The sequence below is a fragment of the Megachile rotundata genome, chromosome 12 (assembly GCF_050947335.1).
Source record: "Megachile rotundata isolate GNS110a chromosome 12, iyMegRotu1, whole genome shotgun sequence".
Taxonomy (NCBI): Eukaryota; Metazoa; Arthropoda; class Insecta; order Hymenoptera; family Megachilidae; genus Megachile; species Megachile rotundata.
The window spans coordinates 1818504-1844481 of record NC_134994.1 but is presented as its reverse complement, the minus strand read 5'-3'; the positions used below and the strand labels follow the sequence as shown (position 1 = coordinate 1844481).

General features: G+C 35.5%; 1 protein-coding gene and 1 long non-coding RNA gene across 3 annotated transcripts in view; one reads left to right on the top strand and one right to left on the bottom strand.

The window, feature by feature from the left end:
- LanB1 (laminin subunit beta-1) overlaps positions 1–25978 on the bottom strand; it is a 111810-nt gene that overhangs the window by 73365 nt on the left and 12467 nt on the right. For both annotated transcript variants that reach the window (XM_076538227.1, XM_076538226.1), the window contains exon 4: positions 8819–9044. In XM_076538227.1, coding sequence (XP_076394342.1) covers positions 8819–9044 — 226 coding nt within the window. The remainder of the gene's footprint in view (positions 1–8818; positions 9045–25978) is intronic.
- Positions 4870–8799, top strand: LOC143265530 (uncharacterized). Its single transcript, XR_013040150.1, has 2 exons — positions 4870–6366; positions 8528–8799. It is a non-coding gene; the product is annotated as an uncharacterized LOC143265530 (long non-coding RNA).

The window sequence follows — 25978 nt, the reverse complement described above, 5'->3', positions numbered from 1 at the left end:
CGAAATCCTGTCGAGGACGCGAAGGAAGTTGAATTAACCGGATTACCCGTGTTAGGAATAAAAATTTCGACGGATTGGGTTGCGGCGATGCAACGTAGTAGTAAGGAAATTATGAATGTTCGCGATAGATTAGAAGAAGGGTGCTCCAAAACTCATGAGAAGTTTTCACTGAGGAATGCTCGAGTTTATCGAATTACGAAGGGACGGTGGCGTTTATATGTCCCAGAAGAACTGCGACACGAAATTGTATCGGAAACACATAAAAATTTGTGCCACGTAGGTATTGATAAAACGTTAGCCGCGATTAAAGAAGCATATTATTTTCCACAAATGCGGAAAGTTGTGACTGAGTACGTAAATCGATGTATTAGTTGTTTGTATCGTAAAAATCAATCAGGTAAGCCTCAAGGGTTTTTGTTTCCGATAGATAAGGGTAACGCGCCTTTTGTTGATGTTCATATGGATCACTTAGGTCCTTTTATAAAAACCGAGTGTGATAATGTCTATGTAATTCCGGTAATATGCGGATATAGTAAATATTGCGTTTTGAAAGCAGTGCCAAATACAAGCGCCCAAAATGCTGTTTTGTTTGTTCAAGAATTTATATCTCATTACGGAAAACCGAAACGTATAATTGCAGATAGAGGCACAGCGTTTACAGCGAAAGAGTTCGAATCCTTTTGTACAGAATACGATATTGAACATGTAAAGATAGCTACTGCGACACCGAGAGCAAACGGTCAGATAGAAAGACTGAACCGATTAATTTTAACTTGCTTATCTATCGTGTGTAACAGCGATGGGAATGATTGGGATATTTACGTTAATCAAGCACAGTGGTCAATTAATAATACTCAACATAGTATTACAAAGCGTACACCATACGAAATTATATTTCATAAGCGAGGAATAGGTATTCATACCGATCAATTGACACGTGAAATTCTAGAACTCAACGAAATTTTAGACATTGTTGATGAAAGAAAACCCGTTTCGGAATTATTAGCAGATAATCGTATAAAACAGAAGGAATACTTTGATAAACGGCGTAGACAGGCTGAGTCGTACGGAAAAGGCGACCTCGTGATGGTTCGCAGCGAACAATCTGCGACAGGACAGAGCAGAAAACTAGAGAGCAAATATAAAGGTCCGTACGAGATCGTTAAAGCGTTAGGGAATGACCGATATCTTGTTCAGAATATAGAAGGAGAACAACAGAGTGGTCGATTCTACAAGGCAGTAATTGCAGCCGATAAAATTAAATTAGTTGCGAAAGCACCGTAAATATTAAAATTTGAATGTTTGTTGAAATTAGAATGTAAGCTAAAATTTGAATGTAAGTTAAAATTTGAATGTAAGCTAAAATACGTGTTAAAAGACATCTGCTTGATAGCGGGGACGCTATCCGATTGTCAGGAAAGGCCGAATTGATACCGATTTGTATTACGCGCGCGAATTGCCGTAAGCCGAGCGAACTACCATCGGTAATAAGCCGAACGATTACCGGAAAGGACCAGTCGCGAGAGAGCCACGAACGTGCAAGTAGTCTTTATATATTATGTTCCATTGTAATAATAAAGTATTTCATCTAAATTTAGTAAGAAAGTTTATTGTGATTATAACAATAGCTTCACCAGCCTGTATATATCCTTAACAACACTCAAAACCGTGACTTTTATTTGAACTCTATTTTCGCTTCTCTCGTTATGCACTTTCAGCTTTCTTATCATTAAAAGTTTTTATAATTATTTCTTTATTTATTTTATTAAACCCTGTGTCATTTTATGAAGAATAATATAAAGTTATAAAATAAAGAGTTTTCGGGTATTTATGATTTTCATCGTGAATCATATGTTAATTTCTTTTTCCAGTTAAATTCTTTTCTTTGGACAAAATAATAATATGATTATTATTTATGCAAACGAAACTATAAAATTCAACACCTAGTAGTGCATAAAAGTGTAGGAAAAAATAATGGAACAATCTTCTTAAAACAAGAAATATTATCTAATAAGCCAATTTTTTATCTTTTTCATAAAAGGATTCAAGTCGCTTTACCATATTTAAAAAAAATATTAGCTACTACTAAATTGTATATTACTGTTGCATCGCCTTAGAGTGCGATGCAGCTATCTTTTCACAGTTTACAAGGCAATAGACCGAGGATCTCGAACTGACCGTACCGGCAATAAGTTTATAAAGCCATTGACCATTTTTCGGTAGATAAAATTACTTTCGCGTCGGCAACCCAAGTTTATTGCTTGGGACCAGCATGTTTAATTTCAAATTCCGTTATTTTCAACCATCGTCGCCAGGGTCAGAGTGCTTTTTCACTTTATTACCTGTTACCACCTTATTACCTTGGTCGCGGCTACTTCCAGAGGTGACCATTTCTTGTACGAGGGCGGTAACTTCTTCAAAATCAACGACCAATGAACATACACACCCCCTTCCAAATTACCGATTCCGAAATAACGTCGACAGCTACTTTTGCGGAAGACGGCAGAACACGATAATATCTCCTATAACACATATCTAAATCACGAAGAGAACACAGTAATATCTCATACAACACATTTTAAATCACGAACCGAACGCTTTTATACATCCAATAATAAACACTTTAAAAAACGAACCGAATCGACTAATATCTTGAGCAACGTATCTATAACGCAAACTAATCGGACATCATATCACGAACTATCAATTGGAATCAGGCTCAGAGCTCATTAAGTTGTGACTGAGCCAGAATAATGTCGGGTGCACGAATCCGCACTGTTCACGCAACAATTACTATGAAAAACTCACTTCACAATTTTCACTGTGAAAAACTCTGCAATTTAATTAAAATAATTCTATAGTTATACGAGGTGTGACACAAAAGTAACGAGACTAAGTCTGTAGCTTGAAAAAAACAATGGAATTGGCAGCAATTGTGTTTGTGGCATTATCCCAAATACCTCCTCTATCCATGTTGCCAATTTCGATTGAATTGGTCATACCATTTGGAAGTATTGCGTTATTTAGTGAACACGTGCAACTGCATTCTGCCGGAAAATGTCTAACGTAAAAACCGAACAGCGAATAAACATCAAGTTTCTTGTAAAATTTGTTAAAATTTTTTGTAACATGTGATGAGACATGAATTTTTACCTATGACCCAGAAAGTAAGCGCCAGTCAATGGAGTGGAAGTCTCCAGGATCTCCAAAACTCAAAAAAGCACGCATGTCAAAATCAAAATTCGACATTAATGGAATTGTAATGATTGAGTGGTTTCCCAGTGGTCAGACTGTTAACTAACACTATTACATTGAACTACTAAAAAGACTTCGTGAAAAAATTAGGAAAAAAAGGCCACAGTTGTGAAGGGATGGATGGCTGTTGCACCAGGACAATGCACCCGGTCACACGGCACTGTCTGCCAAGCAGTTTCTGACCAGTAAAAATGTTACTGTAATAGGGCATCTTCCTTATTCACCTGATTTGGCTCCATGCGACTTTTTTTTATTTCTTAAAGTTAAATTTTGCTTAATGGGAACCCATTTCACCTCAGTTAAAGAGGTTCAGGCAGAAACGGAGAATTTCCCGAAGGGACTTCCAAAAACCTCGTTCCAGAACTGTTACCAGCAATGGCAGCACCGAATGCAAAAGTGTGTGAATGCTGAAGGGGACTACTTTGAAGGTGATAACGTCACGGAGAACTGATTCTGCAGGTACAGTGATTTATTGGACTAGTTTCGTTACTTTTGTGTCACACCTCGTAAAGTAGGGCACATGAAGTAAATGTGTTAGCAATGAACACTTTGCACGTCAGGTACCGAAAAGAAAAATCAGAGGAGTTGGAACTGTTCCAGAGTAACGAAGACGATAGGTTATTGTTACAGCTATTTAGTCTTTTCACTTATTCTTAAGGCTATTGTCTTCATGTCTCTCAACAGAAAATATTTATTAGCAATTTCAGAAAATGGTTGTTATTTGTTTAGTGATAAAAACTCATCTGTTTGTATCTATCTTCTTTTTAACCGACTTCGAAGAAGGAGGAGGTTACTCAATTCGATCAGTTTTTTCTCTCTCCCCCCCCCCCCCCCCCCCCCCCCCTCTATGTGTGCCCGCCGATTACGCCTAGCTGGATGGACCCATCGGAATGAAACCTTTTGCATCTGGTAGGTTCTGATTCCCCATTGGTACCATTATCAAAAAATTTTTCAGTTTTTAATTGCAAAAAAACCGGCAACTTTTGAAATAAACTTTTCTCGATTTTAGTGCGCTTTTAATATCTTATCACGGACATGATTCTGAACAATTTTGTTCATATACAAATTTCGCGGAAAGCTTTAGTTTTCGAGATATTAGCGAAAAATTGTTGAAAAGTTTTGAAATCAACTTTGGACGATTTTAATGTCCTTTTAATATTTTATCAGGGGCACGATTCTGAACAACTTTTTCCTTATCCGCAATTAAGGGGAAGCTTTAGTTTTCGAGTTATTAGCGAAAAACTATTGTTACTAATATATTGAATTCTGCGTATGCCTTCGTGTCTCTGCTGGTGTATGAGTCAACATGCAGTCGCCGATTTTCTACTGTTTCTACAAACACGTCTTGTCGGTCGAAAATCAGTATACATGTATAATAACTATTGTTATTGCAAAATCCTATTCTTTGGTATTGTTATGTAAAAAATGTCTCACAGTAACCTATACAATTCTCCCCATTCCACTAAAAAGCGTGAAATAAAATAATTTTAAGAAAAAAAATACGCCGACTTCGAAATGCACTAAAAAGTATAAAATAATTTCCATTTCATTCAATCATGCAATTACGTAACAGATATGAATGAAACCTATTTACTCGTTAGGTAGTTTATTAAATACATTTCAACCTTTTCGGAGGCGGCGCAAAATTAAAAAGAAAACATGGATATTCGTTTTTCAATGTTTTTTGCAACAATAATCCTTTGCAACTAAAAAATGAAAAAATTTTTGGTAATGGTACCAATGGGGAGTCAGACTCTACAAGATGCGAAAGGCTTTGTTCCGATCGGACCACCCACCTAGGAAAAAACCGGCGAACATGCATAGAAAAAAAAATAAGGGACACTCTTTCAGGGACAAGTACAAACTAATTACATCATGATTGAGGGTTCTTCATCCATTTGTTCTTTGTTAACTTTCTTTGCAAAAATTTACTGCGCATGTGTATCTGACGGTTTAGGACTGCGCAAGGGTCAAAGTATCCGTAAAATAATAGCAGATCCTGCGCAACAAATTTTCTAACAAATCAAATTGATGCATTTTTAGAACGATACGGAGACTGTACCAAGCAATGGGAATAATACACCAACGTCAACGTGAACTCATCTTGCTGTATAAGTCGCGTGTCAGAGCGGTAAAGCTTAGTTTAGTGTTTTGGTACAGAGCATTGTAATTGCCCTTTTTCTTGTCTTTCCCGTGCATAGCGCGGGGCGTTCCACTAATATTAATAACAATAGTTTTTCGCTAATATCACGATAACTAGAGTTTTCCGTCAATTATGCATAAGGAAAAACTCGTTCAGAATCATGCCACTAATAACGTATTAGAAGGACATTAAAATCGTTCGAAGTTGGTTTCAAAAGTTAACAACAATTTTTGCTAATATCTCGAAAACAAAAGCTTTCCGTCAATTATGCAAGAGGAAAAAGTTGTCCAGAACCACGCCCCTAACAACATATTCCAAGGACATTAAAATCGTTCAAAGTTGATTTCAAAAGTTAATAACAATTTTTCGCTAATATCTCGAAAACAAGAGCTTTCCGCGAACTTTGTATATGAACAAAATTGTTCAGAATCATGTCCGTGATAAGATATTAAAAGCGCACCAAAATTGAGAAAAGTTTATTTCAAAAGTTGCCGGTTTTTTTTGCAATAACAACACTTCGCAATTAAAAACTGAAAAATTTTTTCATAATGGTACCAATGGGGAGTCAGCACCTACCATATGCAAAAGGTTTCGTTCCGATCGGTCCATCCAGCTAGGCGTAATGCGCGAACATACATAGAAAAAAAAAATATATGTATATACTGATCGATTTGAGTAACCTCCTCCTTTTTCGAAGTCGGTTAAAAATATAAACAGCCCTTCGAGCGAATTCGTTGCCGGCGAGCGTGCCGTCCCGTATGTGCGTGCGTTTATGAGTGAGAGAGAGAGAGAGAGAATGAGTAACGCGCCGAACGTTAGGAAACGATCGCGAGGCTTCGAACAACCGAAGATTCGCGAATTGTTCGAACGCCGAAAATCGAGAATGTTCGGTCACCGCGTTAATATAAGGGTGTGTCCGCGGTGCGAGCGTGAGAATAGAAAGTAACGAGATACGAGCGAGTGTGCAAGTATGATTACGATTACGGTTACGATTTACGGTTACGATTTACAGTTCACGATTACGGTTACGATTTACGTTCATGGTTTACGAATTACGGTTTTTGGACTTTTGTACTTTTGTTTCTCGTGCGTGCGTGTGTATTTTTGTAATTTTTCGTGTAATTTTGACTACTGTTTCGTCGTGTGCTATAATAAAGGCTTAGTTTAGAAAATACTAATCCTACAATTCTAACAACAATTACAATAGTATTTATTTAGACTTCAATTAAGTTCCAATATAATATTGTAATGTCCACTATTAACCAGTTAAGTGTGTTTGACGACTATATGATGATAATATCCATCATGGAGATGTGGCAGAATTTTGAGTCATGACGACTATATCCGTCATGCGTAAAATTTTGTTACAATTTGATATTTAAATTGTAATTTTGGCGAAAACTAAATTATATTCGTAAATTGTAATATGTTTAAAATGTTTAGAGGTCAACACGAAATGAAATAAACAAACAAAAAGTGTAAATGATTCGAGATGGATTCATAAATTCTTGAGAGCTAATTCGTCATCGCTTGATTATCGCGACACACACTGGTGCGCGCTTTGCAAAAAGATCGCCACAGTTAACTGGTTAATACAGTAAAGTAAGCCAATTACTAGTTTTTCAATTTTGGGGCGAGGAATATCTAGAAGAAAAGTTAGCGCATGATACAAATGCATCTAACAAAGAAACATATCGAACCCCGACACACCGATTTTAATGAAACTTATGTGAAAGATAGTTCTCAAAAAAATATTTGACACGTATTTTTTTTTATCGGCAATCGTTCACATTGAAGGGGTGAAAATAGCCCTCGAAGTTGGGGGTTGAAACCATGTTTTTGGGAATATCTCCGGAACAAAAGAAGATAATTGAATTCTTTTTTTTGTAAATTGTTCGTCTTTAGATAGGAAATTTTTATGCGTAAAAAAATTTCAAGAAACTTTATTTGTTTAAATAATATTTTAAAAATTCATCATTTTTGTTTAAATTTTTGCACTAAATGTTGATCTACTTTTTTGCAACTTCGTGTACGTAAACTATGGACAAAAATAGAGGATACGTGTTTTTGGAATTTGTTGTTTGTTGCAATGTTTATTAGATATATAATTTAACATCACCTCCTGTGAAGAGGGGCAATCATCATTTTTATTAAAAATATCATTATTTTTACAATCTTTTACATTATTTTAGCGATTTTATACCTCTTCATATGCCGTTAATTGATTTCTCAATAATTATTGTAAGCATCACAGGTATGAGCGTGTCGCGGTTATGATTAACGCCGCGTCATAAGGAACATAGGCTTTTATGGCCAATACTGCTTTTATACTTTTACAGGCGTAAAGACTTCATTCTAAATAAAATATTTAGAACTTTTGGAAACATTGGGATTTTTTAAGAAACTCAGAAAATAAAAATAAATTAAATTATTTTTTAACAATATTGGCCATAAAAGCCTATGTTCCTTACGGCGATGATTGTAACCGCGTCACGCTCATACCTGTGACGCTTACAATAATTGTTCAGAAATCAATTAACGGCATATGAAGAAGTATAAAATCGCTAAAATAATGTAAAAGATTGTAAAAATAATGATATTTTTAATAAAAATGATGATTGCCCCTCTTCACAGGAGGTGATGTTAAATTATATATCTAATAAACATTGCAACAAACAACAAATTCCAAAAACACGTATCCTCTATTTTTGTCCATAGTTTACGTACACTAAGTTGCAAAAAAGTAGATCAACATTTAGTGCAAAAATTTAAACAAAAATGATGAATTTTTTAAATATTATTTAAACAAATAAAGTTTCTTGAAATTTTTTTACGCACAAAAATTTCCTATCTAAAGACGAACAATTTACAAAAAAAAGAATTCAATTATCTTCTTTTGTTCCGGAGATATTCCCAAAAACATGGTTTCAACCCCCAACTTTGAGGGCTATTTTCACCCCTTCAATGTGAACGATTGCCGATAAAAAAAAATACGTGTCAAATATTTTTTTGAGAACTATCTTTCACATAAGTTTCATTAAAATCGGTGTGTCGCGGTTCGATATGTTTCCTTGTAAGTATCTTGAGTACACATTATAACTCTAAAATCAAAAAACCGTGAAATGACAGATGCAATGGAGAAGCAGACCAATGAATTATCCTTGGGTTCATCATGCGACAAAATTAAGAAACGCCAAGAATCAATGGTTCTCTTATATCGTTTTACAAAGAAGATACCAGGCCAGCAACAATTTACTAATGCAAGATTTTGATACACGGAAATAATGTTTTTTAGTACTTTCGTTTCCTAAACATTCCTCATACGATTGTAATTTGATACTTAAAACTTTACATGGCTGATATATTTGGCAAATAAATTGAATATTGTATTTTATTTAAAACTTTTCAGTTATTACTCACTCAGTAACAATATTTTCGATATTATGTTGCTGCTTTGGTAAAGAAGCGTCGCAGAAGAAGCACTTTTTTCGGTCCTTCAAATGCGAAACAATACAGTATCTTTCTGGCCCGTTAAGACCACAAGTCGAAGATGCATTCAATCGATTTTTTCTTCCAATTAATAAATTTCCAGTGGCAGGATAGCACGAACTTTGTTCGCATGGATGTTTCCTTTTTACCTGAGAACCTGGAAAGAATAACAATATATGAAAAACTTCATTACAAATTAAATGTAGTTAACCATAATTTTAATTACTTCCATATTCTACAATATAACATTGAAATCACACTCTAGATTATATGAAAAGCCCAAATTCAGTAGCGTATAAAGAAAAAAAAAAAGTCTAGTATGCATGTCTAGTATTTTGCCTGTCCGTTTCCTTTATTACTAGAATATATTGACTTCCTCCTGTTCACTTGATTTGGTGTGCACGTTATTTCATCCCCGCTCACAACAATATTATTACAAAAGTAAAAAAAAAAAAAATTAAAAACATAACATGGAAAAAAGCCAAGTTCTGCGGGCACGGATCTACGACAAAAAAAGGATGCAGAGATAACGAGGCAGGACTCCTAACCTCTAAGCCAATTCTTCGCTTAAAGGAGTGTCTTACGTTCCGATATATGTATAACCGACTACGACGTAAAATTAATTAATAAATGAATTTTATTTCTTTAACTAATATAGTATTTGTATTAATTATGAATGTGAATCTATTTCAAATTACTAAATACAGTGTTTATTCTATATACGCAAAAATGTCCTTTCCGATATAAGCAAAAATGTTATCCCCACCACTGGGGGGAAGACCCCTCGAGACGACCGAGGTTCGCTCGCCGAGAAATGTAACGTGACCCGGGTATTAGTGTATCCGTGAGACAACACCAATGCAAATATAAAACTTTTTTATTTTTAACTTTTTCGTTATCAAATTTTTACCAATTAATTTTTGACATTTTTCCGATTAAAATGAGACCAAACACGATATAATTTGGATTAATTTGGATTGTATTTATTACTGGTTTAATTGACGATAAAAGTTTCAGACACTGCGGTGGTGGCAGTCGGCGAAGATCAAAAGTCTGTTCGATTGTTTGCAATGTTTAAGCATTGCTAATTTTGTTATTTTTCATCCATTTTTTTATATAACTTTCTTCATCATATTCGTGACATTTTCCTGACTAAAATGAGACCAAACACAACATAATTTAAGTTATATTTACTTGCAATATCTTATTAGAGTAGTCATCGATGTACGAAGTAACACTTGAAATTACAAGTAAATATGTCCCGAAGTATGTCGTGTTTGGTCTCATTTTAATGAGAAAAATGTTACAAATATGATGGAAAAAATTTCAAAAAAAAAATCGAAAATAAAAAAGTTTTATTCTTGCATTAGGAGTGTCCTTCTAGTAGGTCACTGTTTGTTTACGTTCGGTCTCCTTCGCTCGAAATGTAGTACCTTTACGATATACGCAAACGGCCACCGTGTTATTTTATACGTTCGGCAAGACATCAATCAATTGTAGGACCTGTACGATATACGCAAAACCTCAGACCCGAAAGATTTGCATATATAGAATATCCACTGTATATATACTGACAACAGAATGCATGCAAATTCAAAGCGGAAAGTACAATTTTAAAAGAATATATCGGTTTTTGATTTTTTTAACTACGGCGCACCTCACCGAAAAATCTGAAAAAATTAGGGAATATTAGTTAATATTAAGGGAATATTAAGTATTAGTACTAATATGTAGCTACCACATTAATATAAAAGTAGTGTCTCGATATCTTCACTAAAAAATCGCATTTTTCGGATTTTTTTTCGGTTTTTGATTTTTTACAACTACAATTTGCGATAAAAAAGTCTGTAAAAATTCTATAATATGCACTACGAGGACCTTAATGCCTCAGAATTTTTTCAAAATTTTGTCACAAAATTAAATAGGCAAAATATACCAAAAACCGGTATTTAGTTTTTGAGGGGTTCAAACTTGGTGTGAGATGACATTTGACTATCTTATCCAGCTAGACCCTTTTACTAATGTTAGTATTGTGTATTATACATATACATTTACATATATTAAAGTGCATTGAATGAAAAAATAAAAAGGGAAGATTAATTCTTTCACAAATCAAGTAATGTATTTATTATAATACACTAACGGTGATAGAGAAAATGACAATGTCTAGTATTGCGCAATGTAATAAACGGTTATTAAAAATATAAAGTTTTCATTCCCTAATTTAATTTTTTATTTACTATTTTATGTCACTGATTTAATATTACGGACATTCGAAGATATTTTTTTTGTATTTCCTTCAAATAATTGTGATACTTTAATTTGACATATTGAGAACATAGGTTTATATTTGCAAAACACTATTCTGGAATTTCTTCTAAACTCAATGAATTTGTAACAGTTTACAGTTTTTGGGTAAATAGCAAATAATGTGTCCTATGAATTATTTTTAGATTCTAAGAACTCCATTACAGGTTCTCCTTCAACAGTAATGACTGTAAGATTGACTTATTTTATGCATATTTGATTAACCAATACTTTTGCGTCTTGTAAGGGTAATATCGCATATCTAAAATTTTTACTTACAAATTACTAAATAATTTATTAAAGGTATTTATTTTTAAGGTTATTTTTAAAGGTATCAGTTTTTATTAATAACATGAGTAACATGCAGCATTTATTATTGTATGACTAACTATGATTTCTACTGTCACGTTTCGGAATTTTCAAAAATTAGATGATTTAAACACAGAATCATACACCTTCGTTCATTAAAGTATTTTCTCTGGAAACGTAAAAGTGTGTGTGTATAGTGTGCAGAAATATAAGTTTATTAAAAGAATACTGTACAGGATTTTGTGGGCATAAATAATTTTAATGCAAAATTACACAAATATAACCAATTTTATTTGGCAGAAGTATTGAATAAGGAACGCAAGCGTCTATTTATTTACTCGGTCGCCGGGAAAAGACTGAATACCTGCTCCGCGCTCGCGGACCCGACGGAGCGATAACGCGATACCGATTGTTGACGAACGCTACCGATAACGTCCGAAAATGCTTCGCCCTTCATAGACGCGAAACCTTGCTTCTTACTAGCATTTCTATCGAATTTTCTTATAAATTCGAATAATTACTTATTAAAAAGTCAACTCTGCCGGTTTCGCCGGTAGCTTAGCGGCCCCGTGCACGCGTGGACCTTCATAACGGTAGATGCCTACCCAATTGAGGTCTATAGCGGCCTCGGAAAGATTCTCATCTTCCCGAGCACGTGGGGAGCTTGACGGCCACAGAAAACCCTTTAGTTTTCCGCGCACGCTGGGCTACACCGTTGAGAGTTGACACAATCAGACTTTTCCGATTTTAATGACAACATATGCCCTTTATAGCTAATATTCCCGCATCTATGATTACAATGTTGCGAATCGGTGCATCAATCGCTTATAAAATAAACATATAATAATTGAAACAAATGCGCTTCTTTGCTTAGCGTTAAAGAAACTTAACATTAACAAACATTGGATATTAAACATTACAAATAAATTGTCCATTACAATACATTAAATAAACTTAAACTAAATCTATACTATACAAATACTGTATAATAATGTTGTCACTCCAAACCTTTTGCCCTTTTTTCTTTTTCCTCTCTGTCTTACATTTGTTCAGTCACACATTTTTATTTAATCATACGCTTTCATACACTGTTCGTTCAGTCCTATCAGTCACGCATTCTCATTTCCACAAAAACTGTAACTCAACTCACACCTTTCTTGTCACAAGCAATTTCTCGTATTTTACTCCTGTTGACCATTCCTCCACCAACCTAGCACTTATCCTTATTATATTTGGCTGATAAACCTTGTAAATCAGATCACTTTTTCCTTTTGCGTCTAAATTTATCCCCCGGACCTTATTTTTTAAATGCTCGTGGTTACCTCGAGAGGTGTTCGAGTTTGCTAGGCGTTTTGCACGCATATGCCGACAAAAAACTAAGGATTGTATCGAAGAACCACCTGAATACTCTGGAAAAATTCTAACATATTTCATTTCTTACAAATTCTATATATCACAATGGTTGACTATGAATGGTTTTCTACAAGTTACTAAGATGTTCTAAAATGTACTGTGTGATACAATGGTTTGTTAAAATGATTGTATGTGAATGCGAATTTTTTTTTGTTTATTGTATAGTCTCGGTTTCGTTCTTTTTTTGGCCCCGGGAAGCCACCACCCGAGCGACGGAGGCACGAGATGGGCCCACCGGTTGACCGATCGCCGCGCCATCCGTCAATCTTCGCGGGGTTGATCGGCAGCAAACCGCCGAGGGATGCAGGTCTGTCGACCAGCCACCACTCACAGGGGGCCGCAGACCTGACCACCAGCAAGAACGTGATGGCCCATCCCTGACGCCGAAATCCTCGGGGATGGGGCACCGCGCGCAACGGGAAGACGAGCCGCGGATTCCAGGAAGAGAAAAGCAAGCAAGCCGCGAAATCGGTATCACGCAGCGAGCGCCCCATACATGTTCCCAAGTTTTTTTTTTCGTTCTTTTACTCTACCATTTTCTGTTATTTTATTTTACTTTTTTTTTGTATTTTCTCTTGGTCTTTTGTGGTTTGTGAGTATGTTTGGAAGTGAAGGGCGACAACGATACCCTCCACAAGTTGGACCGTCAATATCAAAGAAAAAGAGGTGGGATTTTTGCCTCCTGGCGTGCCTCATATTTAATTTTTGCGTGTGCGAGCGTGTGTGTATGTGGGTGGCACCTGGCGACAGGGCTACCAGCCCCGGCGTCGGGGACAATGGAGGCCGTATACCCCGGATTTGTTTTGTACCGTTTCCTGCGCTTCCGCGGCGCCGCGAATCCCGGTACGGATTGTCGGTCCCTTTCTTTTCCGTTGACATATTTTGTCCATGACTCCTAAGAGAGCGTGTTCCCGTCTGCGCTACCGATTTGTATTTCTTTTTTGTATTTATCGCTTGTACCGTGAATCCCCGCGCCGCGAAAACCTCCTTCGCAACTGACAAGCGCGATCTTTTTCCCGGCCGTACTCTGTACCGCGTGAGGCTCCACTTCGTTTCGTTTAAGCAGCCTACTTCGGCCCACATTAAAGGTTTTCTTTGGTTAGATACTCGCGGGTCACCTATTTATTTCTTGACCCCCTCTGATTTCCGATCCCGAACGAGCAGCCGGAAGGGCGATTCCCCCGGACGCGTACATTTGCACTGACGTCCTAAAGTAGAAATCATCCGTGAGTGTGAGCACAGTGGCGAAAAACGGCGAAAACATGGACAAAAGTCAAAAAATGAAAATCGCAATTCTTGAAATCTGTCTAGTGGAACTAGTTTATCAGGAATATGTGCATAATGTTCCCGCACTTTAAATGATTTTATTAGTACCATTTCGAAGATATAAGCCTCCAAAGTTGAACATTTTTTAAAGTGAATTTTTCCGGGCAAAGTTTAACATAATGTTGTTCATTATTTTTTAAATATTATGTTCATCCAATATTATTAGCTTTTTATATGATACTTTAGTATTATAATTATGTAAGTTGCACAACAAAATGCTTATTTTTAACACTGATATGGAAAGAGATATAAACCATAGACATATTTAATGTTTATTAAAGGTAAAAGTTGTGATTTTCACCTCGGTTCACCTACCAAATAGGCTTAAATGAAAGCTGGAAGCTTTCCGAATAAGAATCTGTAACGTTATCTTGCAGTAATTTGCGATTTTCTAAGTTATTCACATTTTTGTTCACACGCGCGCCTTAGTATCATATGCGACAACAGCGGTTTCGGATGTTTTTCAAATATGTCGTTACTGACCTTTGGAAAAGGTCTTGTTTTGTAGGTAAGATTTAAATATCCTCATCCATATATAATATATATATATATATATATATATATATATATATATATATATATATATATATATATATATATATAAAAATCTGAGGAATTGTAGTAGGCAATATCGTGTATATATACCAATGGATTTGTAATAAAATTCTCTACACTTTTTGTCATTATACAAATTTGAATAAATTGTAAAATAAGGTTATGAAAAATTTGTTTGTTATAAACAAATTGTATTTTGCAAAATTTGTTAACATCCTGTTATTATACGCAAGAAACCATACAACTTTTCTATTAGAAGTTTTAATGTATCTCGTATGATTTTCGAGATAGCCAAAAGGGGTCGAAACTTTAAGGACTCGTTTCACCCCTTAAACTCGCGTCTCAGCCGATAAAAAAAATACGTGTCCCTTATTTTTGCCTGCTTAACAAATCTACGAAGTTTCATCAAAATCGGAGGGGGACACTTGCGTGTCTTTCCTTGTAAGAAAATATCCCATGAAATCCATGAAGAAGCAACATAACTGCAAGTTTTATTCTCCACAATTGTAATAGCTATAAAAAATGTTCTAATTATGTAACACACTCTTTACAACTAATTTATTAGTATGTAATTGTTATCAAAAATATTTTTGAAAAAAAAAAAACGGCATAAAGGAGGGTTGTTGATTGGAGACCTCGGCGAAAGAAGGGCGTTTAGAAATTAGGCGGATTAAAGTCGTAAAAGTCGTTTCAAAAGGTCTGTGTTTTTTTAAAATAGTGTTTAAGTAAAGTTTGTTTCTTTAGTAGTTGTTGTTAGTGTTACAGTTTTTTCAAAAGTGTTGAAGATCTTTGTTAAATAATAAAGAAGAGCCTTGCACAAATCAAATTTAAACAGTGCAATACCATTCTTTTCATCTTTATTTCTACGTTATAAGTGAATAATTTTTTATTATAGTTATGAATAAGCGTTACATTAAAAAATGAAAGTAGTTTTTATACAATTCAAACTGTTACGGATAGAACTGGCCAATTGAGGCATTTCAGAGCATGGGATGAGAATTTAAAGATAAACATAAGATTTAATGAATTTAGCGGGGTTTTCGGGGACGACTGGTCAAAAGCAGCAGGCATGGCGAGTTTCCATGCCTCGAAGCCCTACGTGCACGGGGAAACCTGTGGCCGTATTCGTCGAACACCATGAGTGTCTCGGCATGAAAAACACCATCGTAGCACCGGGGGTAACCAATCCGCCCGGGAGTGGTGGTGCTCACCAAAACACCGAGGGCCACTCCGCTCGGGAGAGGTGAGAACCCGGGCGGGGGCGAGCTTGCTTGCCCTGCGCTCCGGCTAGCTGTCTGCGGGATCGGTCGCACTCGAAGACGATAGATAATTAATTTTTCTAAGAAATGTACACGTGCGTGGTGCACGTGGCAATGGCACGTGGCAAAAGTGGCACGTGGCACATGCTCTGAAATTCCGAGAAAAATGCCAATTAATAAGTATTTGATCCACCGCGAAATGCCGGCGAACCCAGGTGCGTACTTCGGCAGAAAAGAAAGACACTCCTCGGCGACGTCTCCTGATGCGTAATTTTCGAGAAACGAGTACAAAGGCGCGGACCGCTCCGTTTGACGGCGGGTACTGGCAAGTGCCGGCGCGACATCGGTATCGGCGCGCGGCGTGGCGGCGCGGCGGCTCGGCCGCAAAGGGCGGGCGGCATCGCAAGGATCGGTCGTAGAGGGATGACCGCGAAGCCAAGGTCGACGGAGGGCACGTGGCAGATTTCGAAGAAATCGGGTGGTTGCTAGGAGACGTCGTAGGGGAGTAAAACGTATAAAATAAGCGAGGGCATCGGGCCCGCACTTCACATTCCTTCATTCTCTTATATTTGTTGCTACGCGTTTCATTCTTTATATTTGTTGTTACGAGGCTTCACTTATAACTTGTCACTACGGGACATACTTGTTGTCATTACGGACTTTACTTGTATTTTGCAAAGACTTTCGTTGCGGGATCAAGTATTTCGGCTTTGATTGTAATATTGATGTCACTCGCAGACTAAATTATAATACGTGTGTTATATAATAATTGAAATAAACTGTGCGTATTCACCGTCGAAAAATTGAGTTGTTCTGATACACAAACAAAACGCTATTATATTACAGATCTAGTCGAAGAATTTCCAGGAATAATGCAAGAAAATGTTATTTACACTTAACGGAAAAACAATTGAACAAAATGAAATCGTTCAAAGGAATGCAAGACCGCTCGTGAGGTAAAAGAACGACTTCTAATTAATTAAGCGATTCGCATCTAACTTTACAATGGAGATACAAAGGAATTGTATTGTGTGTGATTAAAGAGGTATTTTTTAACAAAGATATTTATTCAACTAAATATAAGAAGAAATAGGATTATAATTAACAATTGTTTTTAAGAATATGAAAAGTATAGATGTATAATATTAAATTATTGTGAATTCACAAAATTCAGTTGTATAATAGTAACACGAGATAGCAATGAGTCGACGTTTAAAAATTATATCGTGAGATAATTAGAGAATGAGAAATACAGTAATGTCTACACTATTGTCCCTATTACCGGTATCCTCACATTATCCCTACTGATGTGCTTACGCTTATGCATTTATTATTTTTATATCTATGTTTTCTAAATCCAGGTCAGTCAAGGGTGCAGTGTTATTCTGTGAATTAAATTTTCATAGAAGACCTATTTTGTAATTCCTATGATTAATTGATCAAAAAGCGGTTCCTTTCGATACATAGACAGGAGCGATGTAGCAATCACCATCCTATCTGATTTATTTTTCTCTGATAGTATGTACGGGATCCATACACCTAACTTGCATACCTTTGCTAGCTTCTCTAAGTAATGACAAACGGCAGATTGAGACGTGTCCATTTTATCTACCAATTCTCTGGTCATTTGCCGTTGGTTCTATTAGAACAATATCTATTCACAACACCTTTAGAGCATGGTCATTGACAACAGTTGATTGTTCATGTTTAGGTTGACCTTGAAGGCTGGTATCTCCAAAATGAAATTTAGCAAATCGATTTCGCAACGTACGTTCTAACACCGCACCGCCACCGATAACGTCACATTATTACTATTTTAGAACCCCCTTAAAATTACATGCCAAATATGTTGTTTTGACTTCTCTATTTCAACTATTCAGAAAATTCAAATTATAATCAATTTGCATTCACTAGCTGTTGCTTTTAGATTGTTTAAGTCTCAAAAATAAAGGACCTAGTATGGTGACAAAGGATGGCAGGTTATTCGGAATTTCCGAAAAGCTTATGATCCAATACGTGGAACACTAATTACTTATGACTCAACCCACAAACAAGAACTCCAATGTCGGAAACTACATCATACACGATAGTGTTCGACAATTAGAAAAAATTATATTTGAACACTAGCGATATTCGGTAATCGACAAACATTATAAAACGATAATACGTCTGACAAATAATAGAAATGTCATACACTTAACATTCAATATACGGAAATCTCTCAGGTCTAAACGTCTGCGTATATCGTAAAGGTCCTGCTTGAGTAATGAAGGTTTACTTTTATACCTTTAAAAGAAAAATTATACATTTATTTGCCTTCCATTACAACCGTATACATCAAGTACGGTAAACAGACGAATACTTTTACAGCTGACTGTATTTACGTATAATAACTTATCTGTGTAAAGGCCTCCATATGAGCGAAATATTTGGAATTACATATAAATATGAACAGAATTACGTCGTGTTTGGTCTCACTTTAGTGGGAGTAATATCACTAATATGATGGACAATGTTAAATAAAATATTAATTAAAAATAAAATGCATTTTAAAATTAACAAAAAAGAATAGGTTTGTGTATAATCTTCGATGATACATATTCCGAAAAAACTTATTATTAATTCTCCATTTCATTAAATTTATAAAATAAATGAACCCAAAAACATTTTTTATAATGCACATGTATTTATGTAAAACTACCATCCTTTACTTACTGAAAGCTAACCGCATTTTATATTCAATTTAGATACTTGTAAATGTCATTCTATTAATTTCAGCAGCTTACTCTGAAACACACATTGCACAACTAAAACGAAGATGCTCTAATTTTCAACAAAAATGAAAAAAAGGTCTACTAATTATTTAATATATTATTAAAAAAAAGCACAGATTAAGTGTACTGTAGTTACCATGTATAAAACCCACTTTATACTTTATTTGTAAAGTAGTAGGAGAATGGATGTATTGTCAACCGAGTCTCGTTCTAACCTGGTCCTGAAACACTCTGAAAGACTCCTTTAATTTATAGTGCCCCTAAATCAATTCTGACCATTGTCCGCTCGCTCTTACATTTTACTTAATTTGTCCTGTGGTAGCGTGCAGAAGTAGCATATAGTCATTTTCCCGTCATTTAACACTAAACCTACCGGCATACAATGCGTACTTAATTTGAAATTAAAAATGAAGTTAAAAATTAAATAAACAAACGATGAAACATAAATTAGTACACACATTTATTCTTTATCTTGATGAAAATCAATTCTGATTTCAAGAAATGTACTTCAACAAAATGTATACCTTTTAAGAAGAAACTTGTGGAGCGGTCATTTGACCGGCTTGGTAGTTTTAGTGTTAACGCTCTATATTTTATACGCAAGGTAAGTTAATTTAGCTGAAATCGTTTTTTCATAAGAATAGTACAATATTTTTTATGCAGTTCACAGCATAAATGATTTTCAAACGATTACAAATTGAAACCTAATACAGTAGTCATTCTATATGTAGAATGATTACTGTAGAAAGTTTTAAACACTATTAACGTTATAATAATAATTCAAAATAACGAAGTATTACATAAAATATTATTTCCTAATACTAATAATAACTGTTCGGCCGCGAACCGAAACCTATGCCGCGACTAAGCAATTTATTGCAGGGCCCAAGCGGTCGGCGCGTAGGCCACCGTCAATAGTTTTTACTTCGGAGTACGGGTCACCGAGTACCCTATTGTCTATCAGATCCGGTCCGAACGAATCTTACCGTAGACATGTACATACCATAAATCAGCTAACAGCTGAGTTTTTCGTTTTTAAAAACAGTTTTGGGCAAACAAAAGCATAGAGTTCTTCCTAACCGCGTTACCTTCGGAAACGCGAGGGTATTTAGGCGATTTTTCGTACAACGAAAGTCTCAGTCGAACGTTGAAGCTTACACGGTTCGGATCGAGAGTCGAAGAAGTTAATCGCGAGTTAGAAGTTCCGCGTAACGCAACATAATATAACCAATGCAGGGTGGTTCGAAAATCATTCACGACGCCATTCGAGCGAGACCCTGCACTCCTCGAATGGGCCACGGTAGGGTGGTTAAGTCACACACTGTACATTGTTCGAGCGAGACCTACACCCTCGAACAGGCCACGGTAGGGTGGTTGAACGTACATACACTGTACACTGTTCGGGCGAGACCTACACCCTCGAACGGGCCACGGTAGGGTGGTTAAACGTACACATCAACATGATCCGAGTGAGTCCTACATTCTCAACTCGATCATCGTGAATAATCTCACGCAACGTGAATTATCACTCAAATCGAACAACACTGAGCGAGACCTTGTTCTCCTCAAATCGAACCACATTGAGCGAGACCTTGTTCTCCTCATTCAATACGCAATCAACACAACGTACACATACTCGTACACATTTTCATCGTAGAATTATTAACGAATACGTAATTTTGTAAGGGGTTTTTTATGCCGCAAGGCTTTTTCCCCTAATTCGAATCATTCGAGCCAATAAACGATCATGATTTTTAAGGCTCAATTACGACTAAACAAACTTTATTTACCCTCTTCCTCAATCGAATTCATCTATTCCTTGAAACACGAAATTTCTCCATGTTGGAAAGATTTCGACGATACAATAACTCATACTGTTATGTACTTTACATTAGACATGGTTACTTGTTCTATCGCAACTAATGTGTTAATAACACAATGACACACTGTACAACAAATGTTAAGGGTCAACATTTTCGTGATATACATATATGAGTCTTTTACGAAAAAGGAATGAATTTAAAATAGGGCAACATTGTCATGTTAGTTTTAACTGTTTAATAAGACTGTAATGATGTATTTATAATTTATTCTTCCATCATCTCCATGGGTAACATATCACCTCCCTGGATAGACCGTATAATACCCTCGTACTAACATCGTATTGCTAATTCGTATTTAACTTCGTACAGAGTATCCATGTAACTGAAACAGACTGCATCTCTTAAATGGCTGAGAATAGCAGGAGATGTTAGAAATAAAAGTTTATTTTTATAAGGCTGTGCATGATGTGCAACAAATTTTACGCACTTATGTGTGTATAAAAGTCTTAATATTAATTTTATTCGATAGGAAGTTATCGCAGCAAAATGTTCTTTGAAAATTTGTTCACCCGGTGAGTGTTCTAGAATACATTATGTACCATTGTGATGTTTATAAACATGAAGCGACTGCTAATCCTAATCATTGTAAGATTAAAACAAAACGATGCTCCAGCACACAATTCTCAGATAGTTGACAGATGTTTAAATACAACTTATGAAACGAAATGGATTGATACTCGAGGGTAGATCTTATGGCCACCATGATCACTGGACCTCACAGTCTTCGACTTTTTTTATGGGGATGTCTAAAAGATAAAGTGTATTCACACCCCATTACTTATGTTAAGGAGCTTAAGCAACGCATTCGACAAGAAATGTCCAAAACTACGGAACGGGACATAAATAATGTGTTGTGCAACATGAAAAAGCGTTATAACGTAAGTACTGTCGAACACTTGGCAAGTGACCGAAATAATTCGGAGAACGAATAAATCTAGGACATAAGTATGTTAATACTTTTATGTAGGGCACAAAAAATTGTATCGATTTGTACGGTCAAAAATATAGAAGTCGATTTAAAAAAAAAATGCAGTTGCATTTTTCTGATGCACCGTTGCACATTATATGTACATACCATTTAACTTTTATTTATAAAATCTTTTATTCCCAGCCGTTTAATAGGTAGAGTCTGTTCCAGTTGCGTGGGACACTCTATATGTATAGTCGTAATAACATTAAACCAGGAACGTATATCAAAGTAAAACAAAATATAATAATATTTCTTTAACTATCTCTTTTTTTTGCCAAATTAACTATCTATACCAGTTTTTACAAATGACATGAAGTAGATTCTCGCTGATGCAATGTGGCTCAGTATTACATTCTGGAAATTAGGGAAATGTTTGTAAATTTTATTCTGTAGCGGTTTCACTCCCACGCTCATCGCCACTACACGGCGCATAGGATCGAGACAACTGACTTTCTCGCTAGTACTCAAAGAGCCTTCCTATTCATATTGTATATACAATAGTTCCTGTCCATCCCTTCTTTACATCCCCACGTCTAAGGCAAGGGTCTGCTAGAACGCCTTACTGATGAGTCCACTAGCAGGTCCCGGACGAAACGTTCTCCCTCTCCTTTACTTTTCCTAGCTCCCTCCCTTAGCTAGCTTTAACCGCCAAATGCCATTTAGAACAGAACATGTTTTAACAATTGCGCATAAAATAACCTGAATTATTTTGAAAAATTAGAAAGACTAGTTTACTAGAGGTAGATTTGAAAAAAATTGCAACTGGTTGTAACAGTAAAGGAAAGCGAAGATCATTTTTCAGCAACTTTATTTTCTTTAAAGCTACAATGAAAATTCCAAAAGTATCTTTTGTATATGTAAAAAGACCATTAATATTGAAAATTTCGTCCCAACTTAGTAACACGGCCATAAATTACAGATACTTAAAAATAATGAAAATTACAGTTTTTCATAGGTTACGACCGTGCTTTCGAAAGTATAATATCCATAACTGTAATAAACCTAAAAAATTATATATATATGTATGGCCATTGTGTGTTTATACATCAACAAATTTTTTACGTTATTTTCAACATATACATATATAACTAAATTAAGTATGCAACAGCTATTTCTTCAATTTGCATTACAAATTCGAATAAAATGTTCTGAAAAATGGTATGCATTTTTCCTCTCATTACTTTAATCAGTAGTAACGTTTTTTTATTTAAGAAACTCAGTTGCCATAACTTCTATTCCAGTATAGTGTGGTTGCAATTAAAATTCATAAAAGGTAGCCTCAAGCAACATCGCCTTGTTAGATCCACAAATAATACTCGCATATAATAAATTTATCAGTGCAGACGATGTTTAGGACATTACAAGCGAATGTTTGTAGGAACAGCTCATTTATCGACCCTCATTATTACATCAATTAATATGGTACTTTATAGGGATTGTGCAATGATGATTTGTTATGAAATAAAATAATTTTAAGAAAAAAAATACGCCGACTTCGAAATGCACTAAAAAGTGTAAAATAATTTCTATTTACTAATGAAGTAATTTCTATTTCATTCAATCATACAATTACGTAACAGATATGAATGAAACCTATTTACTCGTTAGGTAGTTTATTAAATACATTTCAACCTTTTCGGAGGCGGCGAAAAATTAAAAGATTTTCTTGAACATGTCAACTTTTGGACAGCCGAACATACGCAAAGCTTGTATAGCTATTTTTTTTCTATACATATAATTCGACAGCACACCGCGAAGTAGGTGTTAGTGCATATAGAATGTAATTATGGTCTATCTAGATTCATAGAGTATGCAACGGAAAGACTCGATCGCCGCATATTCTATAAAGATAGAGCCCATCTGCCACAAATTTGGTAATTCCCGCGTCGTGGGCTCCGTTTATAGGTTCTTAGATCCATGGCTTCCACATGCGAACGAAGTCGATTTAATTTCATTTATATCAGAAACGTTGCGAAATGAAGATGCAGTCGTTACATTTATGTATATTACCAGATATATCTATAATGGTTCGTATTCTTCCTCAGGATTTATTAATTTCCAATACACCATACCACAATCAACTGGTTATTGGCAGCGACGTTTACTGAGGTATTTTTAATTTTGCGCCGCCTCCAAAACGGTTGAAATGTATTTAATATACTACCTAACGAGTAAATAGGTTTCATTCATATCTGTGACGTAATTGTATGATTAAATGAAATAGAAATTACTTCATTAGCAAATAGAAATTATTTTATATTTTTTAGTGCATTTCGAAGTCGGCGTATTTTTTTTCTTAAAATTATTTTATTTCACGCTTTTTAGTGGAATGGGGAGAATTGTATAGGATACTGCGAGACATTTCTTACATAACAATACTAAAGAATAGGATTTTGCAATAATAATAGTTATTATACATGTATACTGATTTTCGGCCGACAAGACGTGTTTGTAGAAACAGTAGAAAATCGGCGACTGCATGTTGACTCATACACCACCAGAGGCACGGAGGCATACGTAGAATTCAATACATATATTAGTAACAATAGTTTTTCGCTAATAACTCGAAAACTAAAACTTCCCCTTAATTGCGGATAAGGAAAAAGTTGTTCAGAATCGTGCCCCTGATAACATATTAAAAGGACATTAAAATCGTCCAAAGTTGATTTCAAAACTTTTCAACAATTTTTCGCTAATATCTAATATAATTAATTTTTTCGGCAAGAAAATAATCCGGTATGATTTAATGTAATAATAATACTTGTTTTAAATGCTGGAACGACGCAGCGGCCGCTATACTTTAATTTCAAGTCTAGAAATAACGCTACAATTGGTCGTGAACAGCTAATTCGTCGCACTGGCCCACTGTGCGGCACGGCGATTCGGCTGCAGAGGGCTAGCAGCATCATAAGATTTGGCGGTTTGACCGTAGAGGGGTGGCTGCGAAACAAAGATTGGCAGAGGGCGCACCGCCGATTTTTGAAGAAATCGGTTTGATTGCTAGGAGACATCGTAGGAGAATGCATAATACAATAAAATGAGCGAGGACTTCAAGGCCCGCACTTCGTTTTTTCGATTCGTACAGGCCACTTCGTTTTTACGACTTGTACGGTCATCTTCGTTAAAATTTTGCACTTCGTTTTTACGGCTTGTGCAGTTAACTTTGTTTTTGCGACCTGTGCAGTGAACTTGGCTAAGATTTTGCACTTCGTTATACGCTCATCTTCGTTTTCCCGATTGTATTGTTCAATCTAATGAAAATCAAACACTACCGAAATGCGACTTTAATCGTAGAGTTCGTCGCGATACAGTCAGTCTTTAAATTTTCACAACATTGCAGAAGTTTATCCGGCACGAATGTGCGAAAAGTAAATTACAACTTGAATCATCCACTTTTTATTACTTCAACTGACTTCGTTTAAGTCGGTGTCAAATAGCTGAAACTCTAACTTGAAGTGCGAATCGTAGTACTGTCTCATTATAAAAACTTCTCAATACTTTACAAATATTAAATATAACTCAAGCAAAGAAATTGTATTGCAAAAGACACTTTTACTAGTATATTTTGTTATGTTTTTTGAAGCAAAATTATTTAATTACACATTTTATCATTATTAGTTTATTTCGTAATTTAGATTATTTAGATTGTTAACGTTATTTGTTTTAACGAATAAAGATATTAAAGATGCGTGATAAGCAAATTACAGGAGGATGCAGAAGTAAAAACGGTTTAACCCTTTCGCGCCGAGCGCCGCATATATGCGGCATCCACTCGACGACCTGTGGGTAAGGCCGCCGCATATACGCGGCATCCACGCCACGACTTTTGGGTATGAGCGTTCTGTTCAGTGACGGTACTTCGGCGGACAGGCCTGCCGTAGCGAAAGGGTTAAAGACATACAGTTAAGCGTTTTACTCCTCCCAAGCAAAGTTCTTGAAACTGCTACTATGTATAAGTAATGTTTTACATTGTGAGTAATAATTCATTCTTTGAACACTGACTTAAGAAAACTTATCCAAATAGAAAAAATGAATAGTTCTGTAACAGTTTTGGATTAATTTTGATAATCTAATAAGATCTTCAAAAGTTACAATTCTTCAATAGTGTCCAGGTGTTGGTAAACTAATGAAATCGAAAGTCTCGAGTTTATTTACACGAATTTTCAAATAATGTGTCATTGAAACATTGAATTTAAATGTATAAAAATAGTTTAAATATTAGCAGCCATTTTCAACAATTACAATACACTATATGTATACATGTACTATCTTTTATATGAAAATATTTCTATTGA